The 22,579-nt window shown below is 43.6% G+C and overlaps 1 protein-coding gene across 1 annotated transcript in view; it reads right to left on the reverse strand.

Moving 5' to 3' along the window:
- Window positions 1-22,579, reverse strand: part of LOC138650953 (carbonic anhydrase-related protein 10-like) — a 1,155,128-nt gene that overhangs the window by 267,346 nt on the left and 865,203 nt on the right. Inside the window, exon 6 of the mRNA XM_069740840.1 lies at window positions 6,099-6,171. Coding sequence (XP_069596941.1) covers window positions 6,099-6,171 — 73 coding nt within the window. The remainder of the gene's footprint in view (window positions 1-6,098; window positions 6,172-22,579) is intronic.

The following is a 22,579-nucleotide window of genomic DNA, read 5'->3' on the forward strand; positions in this document are numbered from 1 at the left end:
TTTCACCTGCGGATTCCTATTGAGGAACAGGTGTAAAACGTTGCGGAATCCGCACAAAGAATTGACATGCTGCGGAAAATACAACGCAGCGTTTCCGCGCGGTATTTTCCGCACCATGGGCACAGCGGATTTGGTTTTTCATATGTTTACATGGTACTGTACACCTGATGGAACACTGCTGCGAATCCGCAGCGGCCAATCCGCAGCCAAATCCGCACCGTGTGCACATAGCCTAATTCTAAAGGAATGTTCACATGCTGCGGAAAAGCAGCAGTTTCCCATGAGCTTACAGTTCAATGTAAACCTACGGGAAACAAAAATCGCTGCACACATGCTGCAGAAAAACTGCACGGAAACGCAGCTGTTTACATTCCGCAGCATGTCACTTCTTTGTGCGGATTCCGCAGCGGTTTTACAACTGCTCCAATAGAAAATCGCAATTGTAAAACCGCAGTGAAATGTGCAGAAAAAACGCGGTAAATCCGCCATAAATCCACAGCGGTTTAGCACTGCGGATTTATCAAATCCGCAGCGGAAAAATCCGCAGAGGACCAGAATACGTGTGCACATACCGAAACCCTAACACTAGCCCTAACCCTAACCCTACCCCTAACCCTACCCCTAACCCTACCCCTAACCCTACCCCTAACCCTAACCCTAACCCTACCCCTACCCCTAACCCTACCCCTAACCCTAACCCTACCCCTAACCCTACCCCTAACCCTATTCTAACATTAGTGGAAAAAAAAAATTTCTTTATTTTTTTATTGTCCCTACCTATGGGGGTGACAAAGGGGGGGGGTCATTTATTATTTTTTTTATTTTGATCACTGAGATATAATCTATCTCAGTGATCAAAATGCACTTTGGAACGAATCTGCCGGCCGGCAGATTCGGCGGGCGCACTGCGCATGCGCCCGCCATTTTGGAAGATGGTGGCGCCCAGGGAGAAGACGGACGGGACCCCGGCAGGATCGGTAAGTATGATGGGGTGGGGGGGACCACGGGGGGGGGATCGGAGCACGGGGGGGAATCGGAGCGCGGCAGTCGTGGAACGGAGCACGGGGGGGCTGGAACGGAGCACGGGGGGCTGGAACGGAGCACGGGGGGTAAAACGGAGCACGGGGGGGTGGATCGGAGTGCAAGGGGGGTGATTGGAGCACGGGGGGGTGATTAGAGCACGGGGGGAGCGGACAAGAGCACGGGGGGGAGCGGAGCACTGGACGGAGGGGAGCCGGAGCAGTGTACCGGCCAGATCGGGGGGCTGGGGGGGCGATCGGTGGGGTGGGGTGGGGGCACACTAGTATTTCCAGCCATGGCCGATGATATTGCAGCATCGGCCATGGCTGGATTGTAATATTTCACCCGTTATAATGGGTGAAATATTACAAATCGCTCTGATTGGCAGTTTCACTTTCAACAGCCAATCAGAGCGATCGTAGCCACGAGGGGGTGAAGCCACCCCCCCTGGGCTAAACTATCACTCCCCCTGTCCCTGCAGATCGGGTGAAATGGGAGTTAACCCTTTCACCCGGCCTGCAGGGACGCGATCTTTCCATGACGCCACATAGGCGTCATGGGTCGGATTGGCACCGACTTTCATGACGCCTACGTGGCGTCATGGGTCGGGAAGGGGTTAAGGATGGACTGGAGAAGGGAAAGTCGAATGAAGGGGAGGCCAATTAATAGAGCATTACAGTAATCCAGGTGGGAGTGGATCAAGGTGACTGTGAGGGTTTTTGTTGTTTCCATGGTGAGAAAAGGTCGAATACTAGAGATGTTCTTTAGGTGTAAGTGGCAAAAGCGGGCAAGAGATTGCATATGGGATGTGAAGGAGAGATCAGTGTCAAACATAACACCCAGACAGTGCTCCTGCTGCCGGGGTGCTATTATGGTGCCACCCACGGAGAGGATAATGTCAGGTTTAGGGAGGTTAGTAGAAGGCGGGAGCAGAAGAAGTTCAGTTTTGGAGAGGTTGAGTTTCAGATAGAGAGCGGACATGATGTCAGAGACTGCGGACAAACAGTCACTGGGGTTCTGTAGTACAGCGGGAGTAAGGTCAGGGGATGACGTATATAGTTGTGTGTCATCGGCATAAAGATGGCACTGAAAGCCACATCTGCTGATGATCTGACCAATTGGGGCCTTGTAGAGGGAGAAGAGAAAAGGGCCAAGGACTGAGCCCTGAGGCACCCCGACAGTGAAAAATGTTCTTTTTTGGAGCTGGGCAATCTCGAACAGTAAAGTCCATGTTATTGTTTGGGTTTGGTTGCCCGAACACCGGATTTTTGACGTGCTGTCATGTGCATGACAGAGCGACAAACACTGCTTCTGATCGGTGGTGAAATCATCACAGCTGGTCAGAGAGTCGTGGTTACCATAGAGTCAAATGACAGCGTGAACCTGCAGCTGTGATCAGAGGTATAAAGTTCACTTCCGGTCACTGGTATTAGTGATGGGACTACCCCTCCCATAAGCCAATGCCTGCTGCAGCTAATAACAGTGAGAGCAGGATCGGCGGATGGGAGTATTCCTCAGCCGGCTCCTGCGCTATAAATAATTAAAAAGAATGGAGTGGGTTCATCGTATTTTTGATGGCCAGTCAGGCAAATTTCTCAGCTGGGGACTGCAACCCTCAGCTGTCAGCTTCAGCAAGGCTGGTTATAAAGAATAAAGGGGTCCCCATGCCTTATTGTTTAATTATTTAAATAAATAATTGTAAAAAATAACGTGGGGTAGCCCCCATTTTTGATAACCAGCCTTGCTAAAGCTGACAGCTGAGGGCTAGTATTCTCATCAGGCCGGTAAGGGGCAATGGATATTGCACCCCCAACCTAAAAATAGCAGATTGCAGGTGCCCAGAAAAGGCGCATCTATTAAACGCACCAATTCTGGTACTTTGCCCCCCTCCTCCCACTTTCCCTGTAGCAGTCGCAAGTGGGGTTCATATTTGTGGGTTTGATGTCACCTTTGTTTTGTCAGGTGACATCAAGCTCTCGGATTCCTAATGGAGAGGCATCTATAAGACACCAATTCATTACTAATCCTATAGTTATGTGGTAAATAAAGACACAGCCAGAATAAAAAATTTTATTTGAAAAAAAACAAAACACACTTTTACTTTTTCATTTAAAAATAACAAACACAGTTATACTCACCTAATGCCTAATTCTATTGAATCCTTCATCTCCTGTAAGAAAACAAAAATAAAACGCAACCATATCCCTCACCTCTCCGTCGCTCTGTCCCACGCTGTAATCCATGTCTGGGGGATGTGCCAAGATGTGACCGTCCAGGCTGAGAACCACTGGTGACTGAGCTGCTGCAAGCGCAACCTCAGTGACTAGTGGTGATGTCATTGAGGTTGCCTTCTGTCACTGAGTCTGCATTCCCAGCCGGGCCTCTGAACTGTGGTGACCTTGGTGAGATCCTCGCTAGCACCGTGACTTTCTCATGTTCAGGCCCCCCATTCAAGTGAATGGGGTCCGGGTTCGGGTCCGTGTCCGGGTATCTGAACCCAAAATGTTTGTAACCTGCCAGACCCGAACATCCAGGTGTATGGCAATCTCTATTATCTATAAACTAGATAGGGCAGCACGGTGGCTTAGTGGTTAGCACTGCAGCCTTGCAGCGCTGGAGTCCTGGGTTCGAATCCCACCAAGGACAACATCTGCAAAGAGTTTGTATGTTCTCTCCGTGTTTGCGTGGGTTTCCTCCGGGCACTCCGGTTTCCTCCCACATTCCAAAGACATACTGATAGGGAATTTAGATTGTGAGCCCTAACGGGGACAGCGATGATAATGTGTGCAAAACTGTAAAGCGCTGCGTAATATGTTAGCGCTATATAAAAATAAAGATTATTTATAAAAAAAAACTATTTTATGTTATATAACTCCCTGATTTAAGGGCATAAAAATTAAAAGTTTTAAAACTGCAAAACTTTCATCAATTTTTTTTTTCACAAACATCCCAAGTCATATTGAACAAATTTTACCACTGTTATAAAGTACAATATGTCTTGAAAAAATGTCTCAGAATCAGTGGGATCCATTGAAGTGTTGCAGAGTTCTTACCACATAAATTGACACTGGTCAGAGTTGTAAAATTTGGCCCAGTCATGAAAGTGAAAACACGCTCGTGGGTGAAAGGTTTATATATTGATAATGATTGATGATGATTGATCATTAACCAAACCAAAATGTAATTTAAGGAAACTAAAAATACTAGATTACAAATTTGCTACACATAGATTCACTCCGGAAAAAGAATGTGCAGCAAATGCTGGCAGCATGTTTGTGTAGTGTACAATTTCTAAGTTAGGTATTTAAATAAATTAATAAGACTGGTTTCACACTTGCGTAGGGCAGAGCTGTGGAGGGCTGCGTACTTCTTCTGTGAAGCCCCGCCCACTGATGCACCTCTTCCATTCAGCTCTGCCTACGTTGGCATGCGTCCTGCGTACCCCCTACACATTACAGGCATAGAATTGCGCTCCTTGGCAATTTCTTATCTTTTATACATCCTGTGATAGCCCTCCTGATTGGCCAGGTTTTAGTAGTGTGTGAAATGGCGCAGGGCATTTTTTTTCTGATCCTAATGAACTATAAAAAAATTCATCGATTGATCTGTTCATCTTTATTTAAGGATCATTTCTCTAGCAAGAGATAGATATGTATTCACTGTTTATTTTTGCCCAACCCAAAAAAACAAGTCCTTTTTTCTAAAAAAAGAGGAGACAAATGATTCAGCTCATCCTCCTATCTGCCTGCAATAGCGCCCAAGTCTTACGGTTTTAAGTGCATTGTTGTTTTTGGTATCTTCATTGAACGGTTTCTAAATACTAAGATGATTTTAGTTGCTTTTTTAGACATGAACCCACAATGATCTTTTTCCATTCCTGTATATAAGACCATCATGCGCCCCAACGATAAATTCTTTGCCAGAATTTTTACATGTATTTAATAAGAACATGAGCCTGTATGAATTAGGTTCCACCTTCTCCTTTCCCGGTTTTTCTATTAAGATTATATTCACATTGTACATGGTTTTGGGTAAACTACCTTGCTCAAGTGTATTTTAACCCCTTCACAATATTTTGTGTACCTATAGATCATGGTCGTATTGGGATTCCGACATATAGGTATGCCATGGCAATCATGCATTGCACAGGAGGTTGGATATTTAGCACATTAGAATGCTGTAGAAAAGTCTTTAATCCAGTCTGCAGATTCCCTGCAGACCTTTATAATCAAAGATGGGTCAGTTCGATCCAATGGACATCTCTGGTCTTGGTTCGGTGCCTCCTCTCTTCTTAATATTGCCATGTTCCTTCCCTGGTTCACGTGGATGACGCATCCTTCGTCATCCATGCTGTGTTCTCTATCAAGCACCTGCACAGGTGCCCTTCTCTCTGCCCTGTCAAAGGCAGGGCAAAGTACTGTAATGCATATGCGCTAGCTTTATTTCTATTTTATTTCTTTTTCATTTTGACACTCTTTGGCCTCTTCCTACACATGTGCACTATAGTACTTTGCTCTGCCCTCAGCAGGGCGGAGAGAAGAGCGTCTGCACAGGATGGGTGTACTGTATCGATGACATAGGAGGTGTCATTCACATGAAGCAGTGAAGAAGAATGCAACATTGGATCAGGACCAGATACGCAAATCAAACCGTGCCATGTGTAAGTATAATGAAAGGTTTGTTGTGGGATCTGCATAGGAGTTTGAGGACTTTTGCACAACATTCTGTAAAAAGGAAGAATGGTGATGGTTGGACTATATATGGGTAAAACCTGGTGACAGGTTTCCTTTAAATAAAAAAATACATGTTATAAATTTCCCCTATAGCTTTAACGCTATCCCACCACTGTAATGACCTAATATTCCTGATTATTACACTTCTCTACCCACCGTACTGCCAGACCTTTCCCATAGATGTTGTTCAACGGAATTACGTTATCAATCAGTTGTATGATCAGGTCAAATTTTCACTGGAGATTTGATAGCATATCACACATTTCATTTTGATCATATTTCTGCTTCAACGTCTGCAAGTTAAAAGGATATTGCTTTACCCCATGGGACATTCAAAATTCTTACTTCTAAAAGATATCCTTGTGATGGTTTCTCTGTTCAACATCCTGTTGAGAAATGGATTGGAATTATCCGCCACCTTCAAAGGAGAAGACCCCAGAATTAGTGTTGGTAATGTAGTGAGAATAAAACATATCTTTTTTTTTCTCTTGGTTTGCCAAATGCATTTTGATGTAAAACGTAGCTGAACTCATGAAAGATTCATTATGCAAATCTGAAAATCTAGTTATATTTTATTTGTTAGTACTGGTGTAATGTGCTGCATGCAGTCCGATTGGAAAGAAAAAACAACTATTGCTACAAATATGTTGACGTTATATGATTACTCATTTTATTTCTACAGAAGCTTTCTGAAAAAGTTATCATGCAAATCTCAATATTCAAACACTAATCCGATTACACATATTTCATCTAAAATAGGTTTTCCTAATTTCTTCTTCTTTTTGCCTAGCATTAAGAATATAAGAAAAATGGATAAATTCTAACACATATCTCAGGAAAAAAATTTGAAATTCAAATTCATTTTATTATTTATTAGTATATGAAAAATACACGGCACTCTGCGAGAAATGGATGTAGGTGCTCAAGTAGGGTCTCCGACCTGTGTCAACAAATATAAAGAAAAACTTGGCACTCAACAGTTTCTGAAGAAGGATAAGTCTATTACACATCTTGACAAACAGATGAATTGCTGAACGTTTTCGGTCCTATATGGACCTTCCTCAGAGCAATTTAGTTTATCCAGTACAAAAACATAATGTTTTGAGGAAAAGAGAAATATATGATCATTAGTCAGAAATCTTGTCTAATGATATTCAACACTTATACGATATCTTATATGGTTCATACATGTCAAAAAAGGACACATATCAGTAGCTAACGCAGCGTAAACCCTGTCCAGGGAAGCAGTTACAGTATGATAATTAAGCAATACTTCAAATACTATAAACTTATGGTGAAAAAGGATATAAGTACTCCTTAAAGAGAGTGGTGGGGTTTCCTTGTGGACCTAATTCGGCTCTGAGGAAGGTGCATATAGGACTGAAAACGTTCAGCAATTGATCTGTTTGTCAAGTTGTGTAATAAATAGACTTATCCTTCTTCAGAGACTATTGAGTGCCAAGTTTTTCTACATTTTTATTATTTATTAACCATGCATACACTTCATCATCTACTTCAGAAAGTAAATTTAATACCATGAAAATCTCAAAATGTATTCGTGTATTAATCATGTTTTTCATAGATCATTCATTAAATCAATTACATTTTTTATTCTTACGATAGCGATGCCTAAATTGCCCTCCTCAACATTGAAATTACAATTCCAAGGAGGAAAAGTTGTGAAATTAAGAAAATCACAACATATACAGACATAGTAATGATATTCTAATGAATAAATGGAAACACAGTTTTCAAAAATATCTTGATTTATTCAATATCAGGTATAAGCGACAAGGTTTCAATAAAACTTCCTGCTGCATGTTGCCGCTGCTGTTGTGAGAAGCCTATGTGGCCTAAACATACTAGCAGGGCTTGAAGCATCTATGGTCTTGTCTTTCAATGAGCACCTCTGGGATGTCAGTGGTAGGCAATTGCAAAGGGAGTTGCCAGCAGCAGATCTTGATAATTATGCGTCCGAGTGCATTCAGCATGGCAAAATATTACTCAGACCTCGTTGATAGCAGCCAAGTCTATAAGTGCACAGATATCTGTTGTGATAAAGTCACTGGCAAAGTAATGGAGGGGAGATATGTATTACTGAGGTAATTAGCTTCATTGATATGAACCTAGGAAAATGCTCCAGCACTCTAAGTACTGAGATGGCTTAATCGGCCATGTCTAAGGCAACTAAACCTATAGTGAACAGCTGAACAGTGGGTTGCAGGCTGTTTACCACATCTCCTCCCCAGTGTGGATTCCAAAGATAAAAGCACAGCCTTCTCGCTCATTCACTGTTGGGTGAGCTTTGGGATGAGAGCTCCAGAGCTGTGTTTGATGATAAGGAAAATTGAACCAATTTTTTGTTTCCGAAGCTGCAACAGGCCATTTGTGCCATTTGTTTTGTGTTATTTTCCCATTAGGCCAGAAAGGCCATGCTTATTTTTCTAACTCTGTTGGTTTATGAGAGTCGCCCGCAAGGGCCGTGGGGTACTCGATACCGGGTACTGCGTTCACTGGGGGATGTCACGGTGGCGACCCGATCTGCGGCCCTGGGCACACATGTAAAAGGGGAAGGTCTTTAAAGGGAAAAAAGTTTATGTTCATGACGCCACCTGCGGTATCGGTCAGTGGGAACTGACGCTACTTTAAGGGGTCCGCTGGGGTGATGTTATGGCAGCTAGATGTATAACTTCTCACAGGTGAAGTATATCCCCAGGGCTCCTGGTGTTTAGATGGAAGATGGTGAAAGGCGCAGTAAAGAACGAGGACACAGGTTTGCAGTCTCTTTACCTTGTTTACTGTCGACTTCAGGCAGCCACAGTCCAGGGCACCAGATCACAGGGCAGTCAGGGTCTGACCGGCTTGGAAGCGAATCCAGAGTCCCCTTTACCAAGTGGAATTAAAAGCCTTCCTCTAGCGCAGTGGTGTTGTAGTTCCTTACTGCCTATGGCTTCAGATAAGGTCCTTACAAATGTTCTCTCTTTATCCCCCGTATAGGATAAGACAATAACCCATATGACTGGTGACTTGAGTCTGTTTATAAGGACTCTAACATGCCTCGGGCTCTAAAGGTGTCACCTAAGTAATAAGGTGGACAGGTAACTTGAAGTTCAGCTGTCCTGCCCTTCTCTGATGTAAGCAGGCTTGGACTGGTCCACAGGAGAACAGGAGAATTCTCCGGTGGGCCCCTGTGCAAGAGTGGACCACCTCCCTCTTACATGAGCAGTACTTGGCACAATTTACTTGAATCACTATAATCACTATGAACAGACAAAATTAGCATCTTATTCATTTAATAATCTACCTGTTGTGAATTCTGTTGTCGGGCTCCCTCCTGTGGTCATGAATGGTACTTCGGCTGGTTCGGTCCATGGACTTCCTCTGGTGGGTGTTTCTGAGTTTCCTTCCACAGGTGACGAGGTTAATTCGTTAGCTGCTGCTCTATTTAACTCCACTTAGATCTTTGCTCCATGCCACCTGTCAATGTTCCAGTATTGGTCTAGTTCACTCCTGGATCGTTCTTGTGATCTGTCTTCCCAGCAGAAGCTAAGTTCCAGCTGTATTTCTTTGGTTTGCTATTTTTCTGTCCAGCTTGCTATTTTTATTGTTGTCTTCCTTGCTGGAAGCTCTGGGACGCAGAGGGAGCGCCTCCGCACCGTGAGTCGGTGCGGAGGGTCTTTTTTGCGCCCTCTGCGTGGTCTTTTTGTAGGTTTTTGTGCTGACCGCAAAGTAACCTTTCCTATCCTCGGTCTGTTCAGTAAGTCGGGCCTCACTTTGCTAAATCTATTTCATCTCTGTGTTTGTATTTTCATCTTTACTCACAGTCATTATATGTGGGGGGCTGCCGTTTCCTTTGGGGAATTTCTCTGAGGCAAGGTAGGCTTTATTTTTCTATCTTCAGGGCTAGCTAGTTCCTTAGGCTGTGCCGAGTTGCATAGGGAGCGTTAGGCGCAATCCACGGCTATTTCTAGTGTGTTTTATAGGATTAGGGATTGCGGTCAGCAGAGTTCCCACGTCCCAGAGCTCGTCCTTTATTTTCAGTAACTATCCGGTCATTCCGTGTGCTCTTAACCACCAGGTCCATTATTGTCCTGACCACCAGGTCATAACAGTACAGGTGGCCCAAAGTACTAATGCATCTCAATAGAGGGATAAGAGAAGTTCTGAGACCATTTTTTTTTCTTTGCAGTGTGTTTTGTCTCTCTTTTCCCCTTTGCCTCTGGGTGGTTCAGGACACTGGTGTAAACATGGACATTCAAGGGTTGTCCTCTTGGATGGATAATCTCACTACAAGGGTACAAAACATTCAAGATTTTGCGGTTCAGAATCCGATGTCAGAGCCTAGGATTCCAATTCCTGATTTGTTTTTTGGTGATAGATCTAAGTTCTTGAATTTCAAAAATAATTGTAAATTGTTTCTTGCCTTGAAACCTCGCTCCTCAGGTGACCCTGTTCAACAAGTAAAGATCATTATTTCTTTGTTACGTGGTGACCCTCAAGACTCGGCATTTTCCCTTGCGCCAGGAGATCCGGCATTGCGTGATGTTGATGCGTTTTTCCTGGTGCTTGGATTGCTTTATGACAAACCTAATTCAGTGGATCAGGCAGAGAAAATCTTGCTGGCTCTGTGTCAGGGTCAGGATGAAGCGGAGATATATTGTCAGAAGTTTAGAAAGTGGTCTGTGCTGACTCAGTGGAATGAATGTGCCCTGGCAGCAATCTTCAGAAAGGGTCTCTCTGAAGCCCTTAAGGATGTCATGGTGGGGTTTCCCATGCCTGCTGGTCTGAATGAGTCTATGTCCTTGGCCATTCAGATCGATCGACGCTTGCGTGAGCGTAAAGCTGTGCACCATTTGGCGGTACTATCTGAGCATGGGCTTGAGCCTATGCAATGTGATAGGACTTTGACCAGAGCTGAACGGCAAGAACACAGACGTCGGAATGGGCTATGTTTTTACTGTGGTGATTCCACTCATGCTATCTCCGATTGTCCTAAGCGCACTAAGCGGTTTGCTAGGTCTGCCACCATTGGTACGGTACAGTCTAAATTTCTATTGTCTGTTACTCTGATTTGCTCTTTGTCATCCTATTCTGTTATGGTATTTGTGGATTCAGGCGCTGCCCTGAATTTGATGGACTTGGAGTATGCTAGGCGCTGTGGTTTTTTCTTGGAGCCCTTGCAGTATCCTATTCCATTGAGAGGAATTGATGCTACGCCTTTGGCCAAGAATAAGCCTCAGTACTGGACGCAATTGACCATGTACATGGCTCCTGCACATCAGGAGGATATCCGCTTCCTGGTGTTGCATAATCTGCATGATGTGGTCGTTTTGGGGTTGCCATGGCTACAGGTTCATAATCCAGTATTGGACTGGAAATCTATGTCTGTGTCCAGCTGGGGTTGCCAGGGGGTACATGGTGATGTTCCATTTTTGTCTATTTCGTCTTCCACTCCTTCTGAAGTTCCAGAGTTTTTGTCGGATTATCGGGATGTATTTGATGAGCCCAAAGCCAGTGCCCTACCTCCTCATAGGGATTGCGATTGTGCAATTAATTTGATTCCTGGTAGTAAGTTTCCTAAGGGCCGATTGTTCAATTTATCTGTGCCAGAGCACGCCGCTATGCGGAGTTATATAAAGGAGTCCTTGGAGAAAGGCCATATTCGCCCGTCGTCATCACCGTTAGGAGCAGGGTTCTTTTTTGTGGCCAAGAAGGATGGTTCTTTGAGACCTTGTATTGATTACCGCCTTCTTAATAAAATTACAGTCAAATTTCAGTATCCTTTGCCGTTGCTGTCTGATTTGTTTGCTCGTATTAAAGGGGCTAGTTGGTTCACCAAGATAGATCTTCGAGGGGCGTATAATCTTGTGCGTATTAAACAAGGCGATGAATGGAAAACAGCATTTAATACGCCCGAGAGCCATTTTGAGTACCTGGTTATGCCATTCGGGCTTTCCAATGCTCCATCAGTATTTCAATCCTTTATGCATGACATCTTCCGAGAGTACCTGGATAAATTACTGATTGTGTATTTGGATGATATTTTGGTCTTTTCGGATGATTGGGAGTCTCATGTGAAGCAGGTCAGAATGGTGTTCCAGGTCCTTCGTGCGAATTCCTTGTTTGTGAAGGGGTCAAAGTGTCTCTTTGGAGTTCAGAAGGTTTCATTTTTGGGGTTCATTTTTTCCCCTTCTACTATCGAGATGGACCCTGTTAAAGTCCAGGCCATTTACGATTGGACTCAGCCGATATCTGTGAAGAGCCTGCAAAAGTTCCTGGGCTTTGCTAATTTTTATCGGCGCTTCATCGCTAATTTTTCTACTGTTGCTAAACCGTTGACTGATTTGACCAAGAAGGGTGCTGATGTGGTCAATTGGTCTTCTGCAGCTGTAGAGGCTTTTCAGGAGTTGAAGCGTCGTTTTTCTTCTGCCCCTGTGTTGTGCCAGCCAGATGTTTCGCTCCCGTTTTAGGTTGAGGTTGATGCTTCTGAGATTGGAGCAGGGGCTGTTTTGTCGCAAAGAAGTTCTGATGGCTCGGTGATGAAGCCATGTGCTTTCTTTTCTAGAAGGTTTTTGCCTGCTGAGCGTAACTATGATGTTGGTAATCGTGAGTTGTTGGCCATGAAGTGGGCATTCGAGGAGTGGCGTCATTGGCTGGAAGGAGCCAAGCATCGCGTGGTGGTCTTGACAGATCACAAGAATTTGACTTATCTTGAGTCTGCCAAACGGTTGAATCCAGCCGGCGGGTATTCTCAAAGAGGGGGTAATTTTGTCTGCCATCTCCCCTGATTTGCGACGGGTGCTGCAAAAATTCCAGGCTGATAGACCTGACCGTTGCCCAGCGGAGAAACTGTTTGTCCCTGATAGATGGACTAGTAGAGTTATCTCTGAGATTCATTGTTCAGTGTTGGCTGGGCATCCTGGAATCTTTGGTACCAGAGATTTGGTGGCTAGATCCTTCTGGTGGCCGTCTTTGTCACGGGATGTGCGTTCTTTTGTGCAGACCTGTGGGACTTGTGCTCGGGCTAAGCCCTGCTGTTCTCGTGCCAGTGGGTTGCTTTTGCCCTTGCCGGTCCCGAAGAGGCCCTGGACGCATATTTATATGGATTTTATTTCGGATCTCCTCGTCTCTCAAAAGATGTCGGTCATTTGGGTGGTTTGTGATCGCTTTTCTAAGATGGTCCATTTGGTACCTTTGTCTAAATTGCCTTCCTCCTCTGATTTGGTGCCATTATTTTTCCAGCATGTGGTTCCTTTACATAGTATTCCGGAGAACATCGTTTCTGACAGAGGTTCCCAGTTTGTTTCGAGGTTTTGGCGATCCTTTTGTGCTAGGATGGGCATTGATTTGTCTTTTTCCTCGGCTTTCCATCCTCAGACAAATGGCCAAACCGAACGAACTAATCAAACTTTGGAAACATATCTGAGATGCTTTGTTTCTGCTGATCAGGATGATTGGGTGTCCTTTTTGCCATTGGCTGAGTTCGCCCTTAATAATCGGGTCAGCTCGGCTACTTTGGTTTCGCCGTTTTTCTGCAATTCTGGTTTCCATCCTCGTTTCTCTTCAGGGCAGGTTGAGTCTTCAGACTGTCCTGGTGTAGATACTGTGGTGGATAGGTTGCAGCAGATTTGGACTCATGTGGTGGACAATTTGTCATTGTCCCAGGAGAAGGCTCAACGTTTCGCTAACCGCCGGCGCTGTGTGGGTCCCCGACTTCGTGTTGGGGATTTGGTTTGGTTGTCGTCTCGTTATGTTCCTATGAAGGTTTCCTCTCCTAAGTTTAAGCCTCGTTTCATTGGTCCGTATAAGATGTCTGAGGTTATCAATCCTGTGTCATTTCGTTTGGCCCTTCCTGCTTCTTTTGCCATCCATAATGTGTTCCATAGGTCGTTATTGCGGAGATACGTGGCGCCTGTTGATCCATCCGTTGATCCTCCTGCCCCGGTGTTGGTTGAGGGGGAGTTGGAGTATGTGGTGGAGAAGATTTTGGATTCTCGTGTTTCGAGACGGAAACTCCAGTACCTGGTCAAGTGGAAGGGTTATGGTCAGGAAGATAATTCCTGGGTTTTTGCCTCTGATGTTCATGCTGCCGATCTGGTTCGTGCCTTTCATTTGGCTCATCCTGGTCAGCCTGGGGGCTCTGGTGAGGGTTCGGTGACCCCTCCTCAAGGGGGGGTACTGTTGTGAATTCTGTTGTCGGGCTCCCTCCTGTGGTCATGAATGGTACTTCGGCTGGTTCTGTCCATGGACTTCCTCTGGTGGGTGTTTCTGAGTTTCCTTCCACAGGTGACGAGCTTAATTCGTTAGCTGCTGCTCTATTTAACTCCACTTAGATCTTTGCTCCATGCCACCTGTCAATGTTCCAGTATTGGTCTAGTTCACTCCTGGATCGTTCTTGTGATCTGTCTTCCCAGCAGAAGCTAAGTTCCAGCTTGTATTTCTTTGGTTTGCTATTTTTCTGTCCAGCTTGCTACTTGCTATTTTTATTGTTGTCTTGCTTGCTGGAAGCTCTGGGACGCAGAGGAAGCGCCTCTGCACCGTGAGTCGGTGCGGAGGGTCTTTTTTGCGCCCTCTGCGTGGTCTTTTTGTAGGTTTTTGTGCTGACCGCAAAGTAACCTTTCCTATCCTCGGTCTGTTCAGTAAGTCGGGCCTCACTTTGCTAAATCTATTTCATCTCTGTGTTTGTATTTTCATCTTTACTCACAGTCATTATATGTGGGGGGCTGCCTTTTCCTTTGGGGAATTTCTCTGAGGCAAGGTAGGCTTTATTTTTCTATCTTCAGGGCTAGCTAGTTCCTTAGGCTGTGCCGAGTTGCATAGGGAGCGTTAGGCGCAATCCACGGCTATTTCTAGTGTGTTTTATAGGATTAGGGATTGCGGTCAGCAGAGTTCCCACGTCCCAGAGCTCGTCCTTTATTTTCAGTAACTATCCGGTCATTACGTGTGCTCTTAACCACCAGGTCCATTATTGTCCTGAACACCAGGTCATAACATCTACCCAGATCATTTTATATAAATTGGCAAGTAAGGATAATGTCACAATTGCATCCAGCTGAAAAGTGGGGCCTTGGAGTTGGTTACTGGTGGGCCCTTGGCACTCCAGTCCGACACTGGATGTAAGGTAGAGTCCTTGCAACCTCGGTGGTCCGCCTACCGGTTATCTGCGCTTCAGAGGGAGGCAGCCAGATCTTAGCTGATCTCCCCTGATGTCACTCTCCTGTGCTTCACTCTCCTGCACACTCACTGAATGTTCGGCTTTCTGTATATCTCTTTCCAGGAGCTGTAGTGCTTCAGACTACACTACCCCTTCAGACCTTCTGACACTCTATGTCGGTCTGCTCTCTTCTGTGTCTCACTTTCTGAACTGAAACTAAACTCTTTCCCACCAGATCAGGATGTATTTATAGGGGAGTTCACTGTAAATTAGGCTTAGAGCCCCCCCTTCTGGTGTGGAGTGTGAACATGTTGTATGCATTGTCGTTACCTGATAAAAGATATTCCTTCATCGCTTCCAAACGTAACATCACTCTCCCCGTGAGGAAAGCAATGCTACTGTGACGACCAGGATCCTGGGGCGCAACATATGCCGTGCCACAATAAACCAGGGGAAGATTTAAAGAGACAGCGTTCCTATGTCTACCTCTATGTGCAGGTGAGTGAGCCAGTCCTCCACACTGTGCATAGTGCTCATACTTGGTGCTGAATATATCAAGATTCTTTGAAAATTTTGGCTTCATTTTTCATCTTTTGCATATGTTTATTAATTCTGTGATTTTCTTAATTCAACAACTTTACCTTCTTGGTGTTGTAATTTCAGTGTTGAGGAGTGTATTGTTCCAATCTCTTACTTTTATAGAAGCTCTTATATCTACACCTATCTCTAGAATGGGTATGTCCCGACTTACCATGTTGCATGGAAGTGTACCCAACCTGAATGGAAAAGTGACTGGTTTTGCACATTCAAATCTATAGGAGTTCTGAAAATAACCAAGCATGCTTACTTGGCCCCTCAGTACTGTATTAGGTACTCTGGTAGAAGTGAATAGAGAGAGTTGTGCATGCACAGCAACTTCTCCATTAACACTGATATTGAAACCAGGCAGGACAGGTGGAAAAGGATCCCTACTCTGAATACAGAAAAAATATTGAACATGCATCACGGTCCACTTTATATTAAAAATAGCTTTTAATATCTGAAAATAAAAGTAAGTCGTTCAACACTAGTATAATTTGGCTTATAAATCAGGACTTTGCAAAGGTATTTGATATTGCACCAGAAAACAACCTTAGGCTGCCGTCACACTATCAGTATTTGGTCAGTATTTTACATCAGTATTTGTAAGCCAAAACCAGGAGTGGGTGATAAATGCAGAAGTGGTGCATATGTTTCTATTATACTTTTCCTCTGATTGTTCCATTCCTTATACTGAAGCTCCTGTAGCAGGGACTAGAGGAGCAGATGGGTAAGATATTGGCTAAAGGACAGGAAACATTAATGTCATAAATGGTACATTCTCTAAATGGGATATAGACATCAGTGGGGTAACGCAGAGATCTGTGCTGGGATCAGTTCTTTTTAATATATTGTGAGGCAGTGACAGGTGTTACTGTATATGCGAGGGTCGCTATGTATCCGCCAGGATGTGCATAGAAGTGTATTAAGGCCGCTGGAGTGCATTGCAGTCACAGGCATAGCTGTGGTTGCAATGCAGAATAAAAGTAAGTGTGGTATTGCACAAGTTATTTGCCCAAGGCAGATTTAAGAAAACCCGGCATGGGCTTTTATTTTTGGAGTGAACTACAGGAGCATTCTCAGTTCACTCTCTCCGAGCTGGGTTTTACAAATGGCTCATGGCCAAAAAATCAAATTAAAAACCTTGCAGAAAAAGGGTGGGTGTGTCAGTCTTGGTTTGCAAACTTACAGAGCAGGTGGCTCTGCAAAGCTCAGCCAGCGTTAAGTAACACAGAGCCAAGTGAAGCCAAAAGGCCTGGCACCTCTCAGCGTAGCACGGTGGTGCATTCGCCCATGGCAACCAGTCTCTGATTCGGACTGTCTTGATTCCTGGCTGCGATCCAGAGGATACTGTGTGCTGTTTACTTTGTGAGTTTTGGACATAAAACACCTTTGTTTTGAAGTTTCCTGGGTCACTGCCTGTCTGTTAAACTGCATCAACCTCGCTTAATTACTATATTATATATATATATATACATATATATTTATATATATTTATACATATTAACAAAAGGAGAAACATAGGAGATTTATGGTAGAAAAGCCTATGACAAATCTTTATTAATACAATCACACATATAATGACAAACAATTTTTTTTTAAATATATATGATGGTAAATGACACCAATAAGCAACATACAGCACCATATGAATATGAACGTCCAACGAAAAGGACTAAAGTATATAAGGTAAATAACCCTACCCAATAGTGTGTCCAAACATATCCCCTCAAGACCTCTAGGGGGAGGACAGCACAAGTTCTGTCCCAATGGTTAATGCATGATAATGTCCACAGTTCATAATAGCTCCATCTCACATGCCACCATGTATATACAAAGTTATAACATAGGTATTAGACAGAAAGAATAAGGGTTAACCTTACAGGTGCCGAAATGCGCAACTGGACACACCCCGACGTACGTTTTGCCGCTTTACAGCATGGCTTGGATTACATTTACGGTCGGGATTAGGGTTACGGGTGTGTCAGGGTTAGGGGTGTGTCAGGGTTAGAGGTGTGGTTAGGGTTATGGTTGGGATTAGGGATAGGGGTGTGTTTGGGATAGGGTTTCAGTTAGAATTGGGGGTTTCCACTGTTTAGGCACATCAGGGCTGTCCAAACGCAACATGGCGTCCGATCTCAATTCCAGCCAATTCTGCGTTGAAAAAGTAAAACAGTGGTCCTTCCCTTCAGAGCTCTCCCGTGCGCCCAAACAGGGGTTTACCCCAACATATGGGGTATCGGCGTACTCAGGACAAATTGTTCAACAACTATTGGAATCCAATTTCTCTTGTTACCCTTGGGAAAATAAAAATTTGGTGGTCAAAAAAACATTTTTGTGGGAAAAAAATTAATTTTTATTTTCACGACTCTGCGTTATAAACTGTAGTGAAACACTTGGGGGTTCAAAGCTGTCAAAACACATCTAGATAAGTTCCTTAGGGGGTCTAGTTTCCAAAATGGTGTCACTTGTGGGGGGTTTCTACTGTTTAGGTGCATCAGGGGCTTTGCAAATGCATCGTGACGCCTGCAGGCCAATCTGCATTCCAAAAGGCGCTCCTTCCCTTCCGAGCTCTGCCATGTGCCCCAAACGGTGGTTCTCCCCCACATAAGGGGTATCAGCGTACTCAGGAAAAATTGGACAACAACTTTTGGGGTTCAATTTCTTTTGTTACCCTTGGGAAAATAAAATTTTGGGGGGGCTAAAAAAACATTTTTGTAGGAAAAAAATTTATTTTTATTTTTACGATTCTGCGTTATAAACTGTATTGAAACACTTGGGGGTTCAAAGCTGGTGCCATGTGCACAAACGGTGGTTCTCCACAAAATATGGGGTATCAGCATACTCAGGACAAATTGGATAATAACTTTTGGGGTCGAATTTCTCCTGCTACCCTTGGGAAAATACAAAACCGGGGGCTAAAAAATAATTTTTATGAAAAAAAATAAAAATAATTATTTTCACGGCTCTGCATTATAAACTGTAGTGAAACACTTGGGGGTTCAAAGCTGATGCCATGCGCACAAACGGTGGTTCCCCACAAAATATGGGGTATCAGCATACTCAGGACAAATTGGATAACAACTTTTGGGGTCGAATTTCTCCTGTTACCCTTGAGAAAATACAAAACTGGGGGCTAAAAAATAATTTTTGTGAAAAAAAAAATTATTTTTATTTTCACGGCTCTGCATTATAAACTGTAGTGAAACACTTGGGGGTTCAAAGCTGTCAAAGCACAGCTATATAAGTTCATTAGGGAGTCTACTTTCCAAAATGGTGTCACTTGTGGGGGGCTTTCAGTGTTTAGGCCCATCAGGGGCTCTCCAAACGTGACTTGGTGTCTCATCTCAATTCCAGTCAATATTGCATTGAAAAGTCAAACAGCGCTCTGCCATGCGCCCAAACAGTGGTTTACCCCCACATGTCGGGTATCGGCATACTTAGAATAAATGACAAAACAACTTTTGCAGTCCAATATCTTCTTTTTCCCTTGGGAAAATAAAAAATTGGGGGCGAAAAGATCATATTTGTGAAAAAATATTATTTTTTATTTTTACGGCTCTGCATTATAAACTTCTGTGAAGCACTTAGTGGGTTAAAGTGCTCACCACACATCTAGAAAAGTTCCTTAGGGGGTTTACTTTCCAAAATGGTGTCACTTGTTGGGGGTTTCAATGTTTAAGCACATCAGGGGCTCTCCAAATGCAACATGGTGTCCCATCTCGATTCCAGTCAATTTTGCATTGAAAAGTCAAACGGCGCTCCTTCCCTTCTGAGCTCTGCCGTGTGCCCAAACAGTGGTTTACCCCCACATGTGGGGTATCAGCATACTCAGTACAAATGGCTCAACAACTTTTGGGTCCAATTTCTTCTCTTACCCTTGGTAAAATAAAACAAATTGGATCTGAAATAAATTTTTTGAGAAATAAAGTTAAATGTTATTTTTTTTTTAAACATTCAAAAAATTCCTGTAAAACACCTGAAGGGGTAATAAACTTTTTGAATGTGGTTTTGAGCACCTTGTGGGGTGCAGTTTTTAGAATGATGTCACACTTGGTTATTTTCTATCATATAGACCCCTCAAAATGACTTCAAATGTGATGTGGTCCCTAAAAAATATTGGTGTTGTAAAAATGAGAAATTGCTGGTCAAATTTTAACCCTTATAACTCCCTAACAAAAAAAATGTTTGCTTCCAAAATTGTGCTGATGTAAAGTAGACATGTGGGAAATGTTACTTATTAATTATTTTACATGACATGTCTCTGTGATTTAAGGGCATAAAAATTCAAAGTTGGAAAATAGTAAAATTTTCAAAACTTTCGCCAAATTTCCGTTTTTTTCCCAAATAAATGCAAGTTATATCAAAGAAATTTTTACCACTATCATGAAGTACGATATGTCACGAGATAACGTTGTTAGAATCGCCAAGATCCGTTGAACCGTTCCAGAGTTATAACCTCATAAAGGGACAGTGGTCAAAATTGTAAAAATTGGCCCGGTCATTAACGTGCAAATCACCCTTGGGGCTTAAGGGGTTAAAGTTAGACCTTTTAGAGATCATTTCATCTTCAACTTGATTAACTGTTCACAATAAAGAGTAATTTTGACCAGGGGTGCCAAAACGTTTACATGCCACAATATGAGACTAAGTGCAGGGGCCTTACATTTGTAGCACCACTACAGCATTGCCATAAAAAAAAAGATGCTAGAGTGGTGCTTGAAACTAACTCCTTCTTAAATTTCTTGAACTCATATTCTTAGTTTACTAGGGTTTTTTATTGCTAAAAGTAGTATCTAAAAGAAAACACACTTGCTCAACTATTTTCTTAAATAGTGAGATCTGCACATAGGCAGCCTAATCACAGAAATGCAAGAAGGAGCTGTGTTCTCAAGATAAAAGGGGGTTACAGAGGTGGGATCTACATCTTTTAGATATTTATGGCATACTAGATGGTGGCCCGATTCTAACACATCGGGTATTCTAGAATATGTATGTAGTTTATTTATGAATATTTTAGAATAATACAATGAGTACACAGAATTCGGCTGGCCGTGCATGACCAATTAGCAAAGCGTGGTTCAAATCCCGCGGCCGGAGTGCGTCTGCCGCTGATTGTTCACGGCCGGCCACGTAGTATATAGCACAGCCACATAGTATATAGCAGCCCACATAGCATATTACACAGCCACGTGGCATATAACACAGCTCACATAGTATATAGCAGCTCATGCAGTATATAACACAGCCCACATAGTGTATTACACAGCCCACGTAGTGTATAACACAGCCACGTAGTATATAACACAGCCATGTAGTATGTAGGACAGCCCATGTAGAATATTGCACAGCCCACGTAGTATTTTGCACAGCCACGTTGTATATTGCACAGCCACGTAGTATATTGCACAGCCCACATAGTAAAAAGCACAGCCACGTAGTATATAGCACAGCTACGTAGTATATTGCACAGCCCACATGGTATATTACACACCCACGTACTATATTACACAGCCCACGTAGTTTATAGCACAGTGACGTAGTATATAACAGCCCACACAGTATATAACACAGCCCATGTAGTGTATAACCAAGCCCACATAGTGAATAACACAGTCACATAGTATATAACACAGCCCACATAGTATATTGCACAGCCTCGTAGTATGTAGCACAGCCCATGTAGTATATTGTACAGCCCATGTAGTATATTCTACAGCCCACGTAGTATATAGCACAGCCACGTAGTATATTGTACAGCCACGTAGTATATTACACAGCCCATGTAGTATATAGCACAGCGACGTAGTCCAACATAGTATATAGCACAGCCAAGTAGTATACTGCACAGCCGCGTAGTATATTGCACAGCCACGTAGTATATTGCACAGTCCACATAGTATATAGCACAGCCCACATAGTATATAGCACAGCCCACATAGTATATAGCACAGCCCACGTAGTATATTACACAGCCACATAGTATATTGCACAGCCCACGTAGTATAAAGCACAGCCACATAGTATATTACACAGCCGACACAGTATATAACACACCCCAAGCAGTATATAGCACAGTCCACGCAGTATATTACAGCCACATAATATATTATACAGCCCCCATTTATACAGCCCACATTTATACAGCCCACATAGTATATTGCACAGCCGGCGTAGTATATAGCACAGCGACGTAGTATATAGCACAGCCCATGCAGTCTATTCCACAGCCCACATAGTATATAGCACAGCCAAGTAGTATATTGCACAGCCACGAAGTATATTGCACAGCCACGTAGTATATTGCACAGCCATGTAATATATTGCCCAGTCCACGTAGTATATAGCACAGCCCAAAAAGTATATAGCACAGCCTTTGTAGTATATTGCACAGCCGACGCAGTATATTGCAGAGCTGACGCAGAATATAGCACAGTCCACACAGTATATTATACAGCCACATATTATGTTGCACAGCCAACGCAGTATATTGCAGAGCCGACGCAGTATTTAACACAGCCCAAGCAGTATACAGCACAGCCCACGCAGTATATTACACTGCCACATAGTATATTACACAGCCCGTGTAGTATATAGCACAGTCACGCATTATATTGCATAGCCGACGTAGTATATAACACAGCCCACACAGTTTATAACACTGCCCATGCAGTATATAGCAATGTGGGCACCGTATCCCTGTTAAAAAAAGAATTAAAATAAAAAATAGTTATATACTCACCCTCCAACGGCCCCCGGATCCAGCCCAGGCCTTTCCCGCTGCTCGCGCACTGCTCCGGTCCCAAGCGGCAATAACACGTGATGATTTGGTGTTCTCGCGAGACCGCTTCGTCATCTCCGGTCATTGCCGCAATGCATTCTGGGGACTGAGCGGCGCACGAGGAGCGGGAAAGGCCTGGGCTGGATCCGGGGGCCATCGGAGGGTGAGTATATAATGATTTTTGTATTATTTTTAACATTATATGTTTTTACTATTGATGCTGCATAGGCAGCATCAATAGTAAAAAGTTGGTCACACAGAGGGTTAATGGCAGCGTTAATGGACTGCCTTACACTGCGTTATGCCGCGGTG

Source organism: Ranitomeya imitator, chromosome 10, assembly GCF_032444005.1.
Source record: "Ranitomeya imitator isolate aRanImi1 chromosome 10, aRanImi1.pri, whole genome shotgun sequence".
Classification (NCBI taxonomy): Eukaryota; Metazoa; Chordata; class Amphibia; order Anura; family Dendrobatidae; genus Ranitomeya; species Ranitomeya imitator.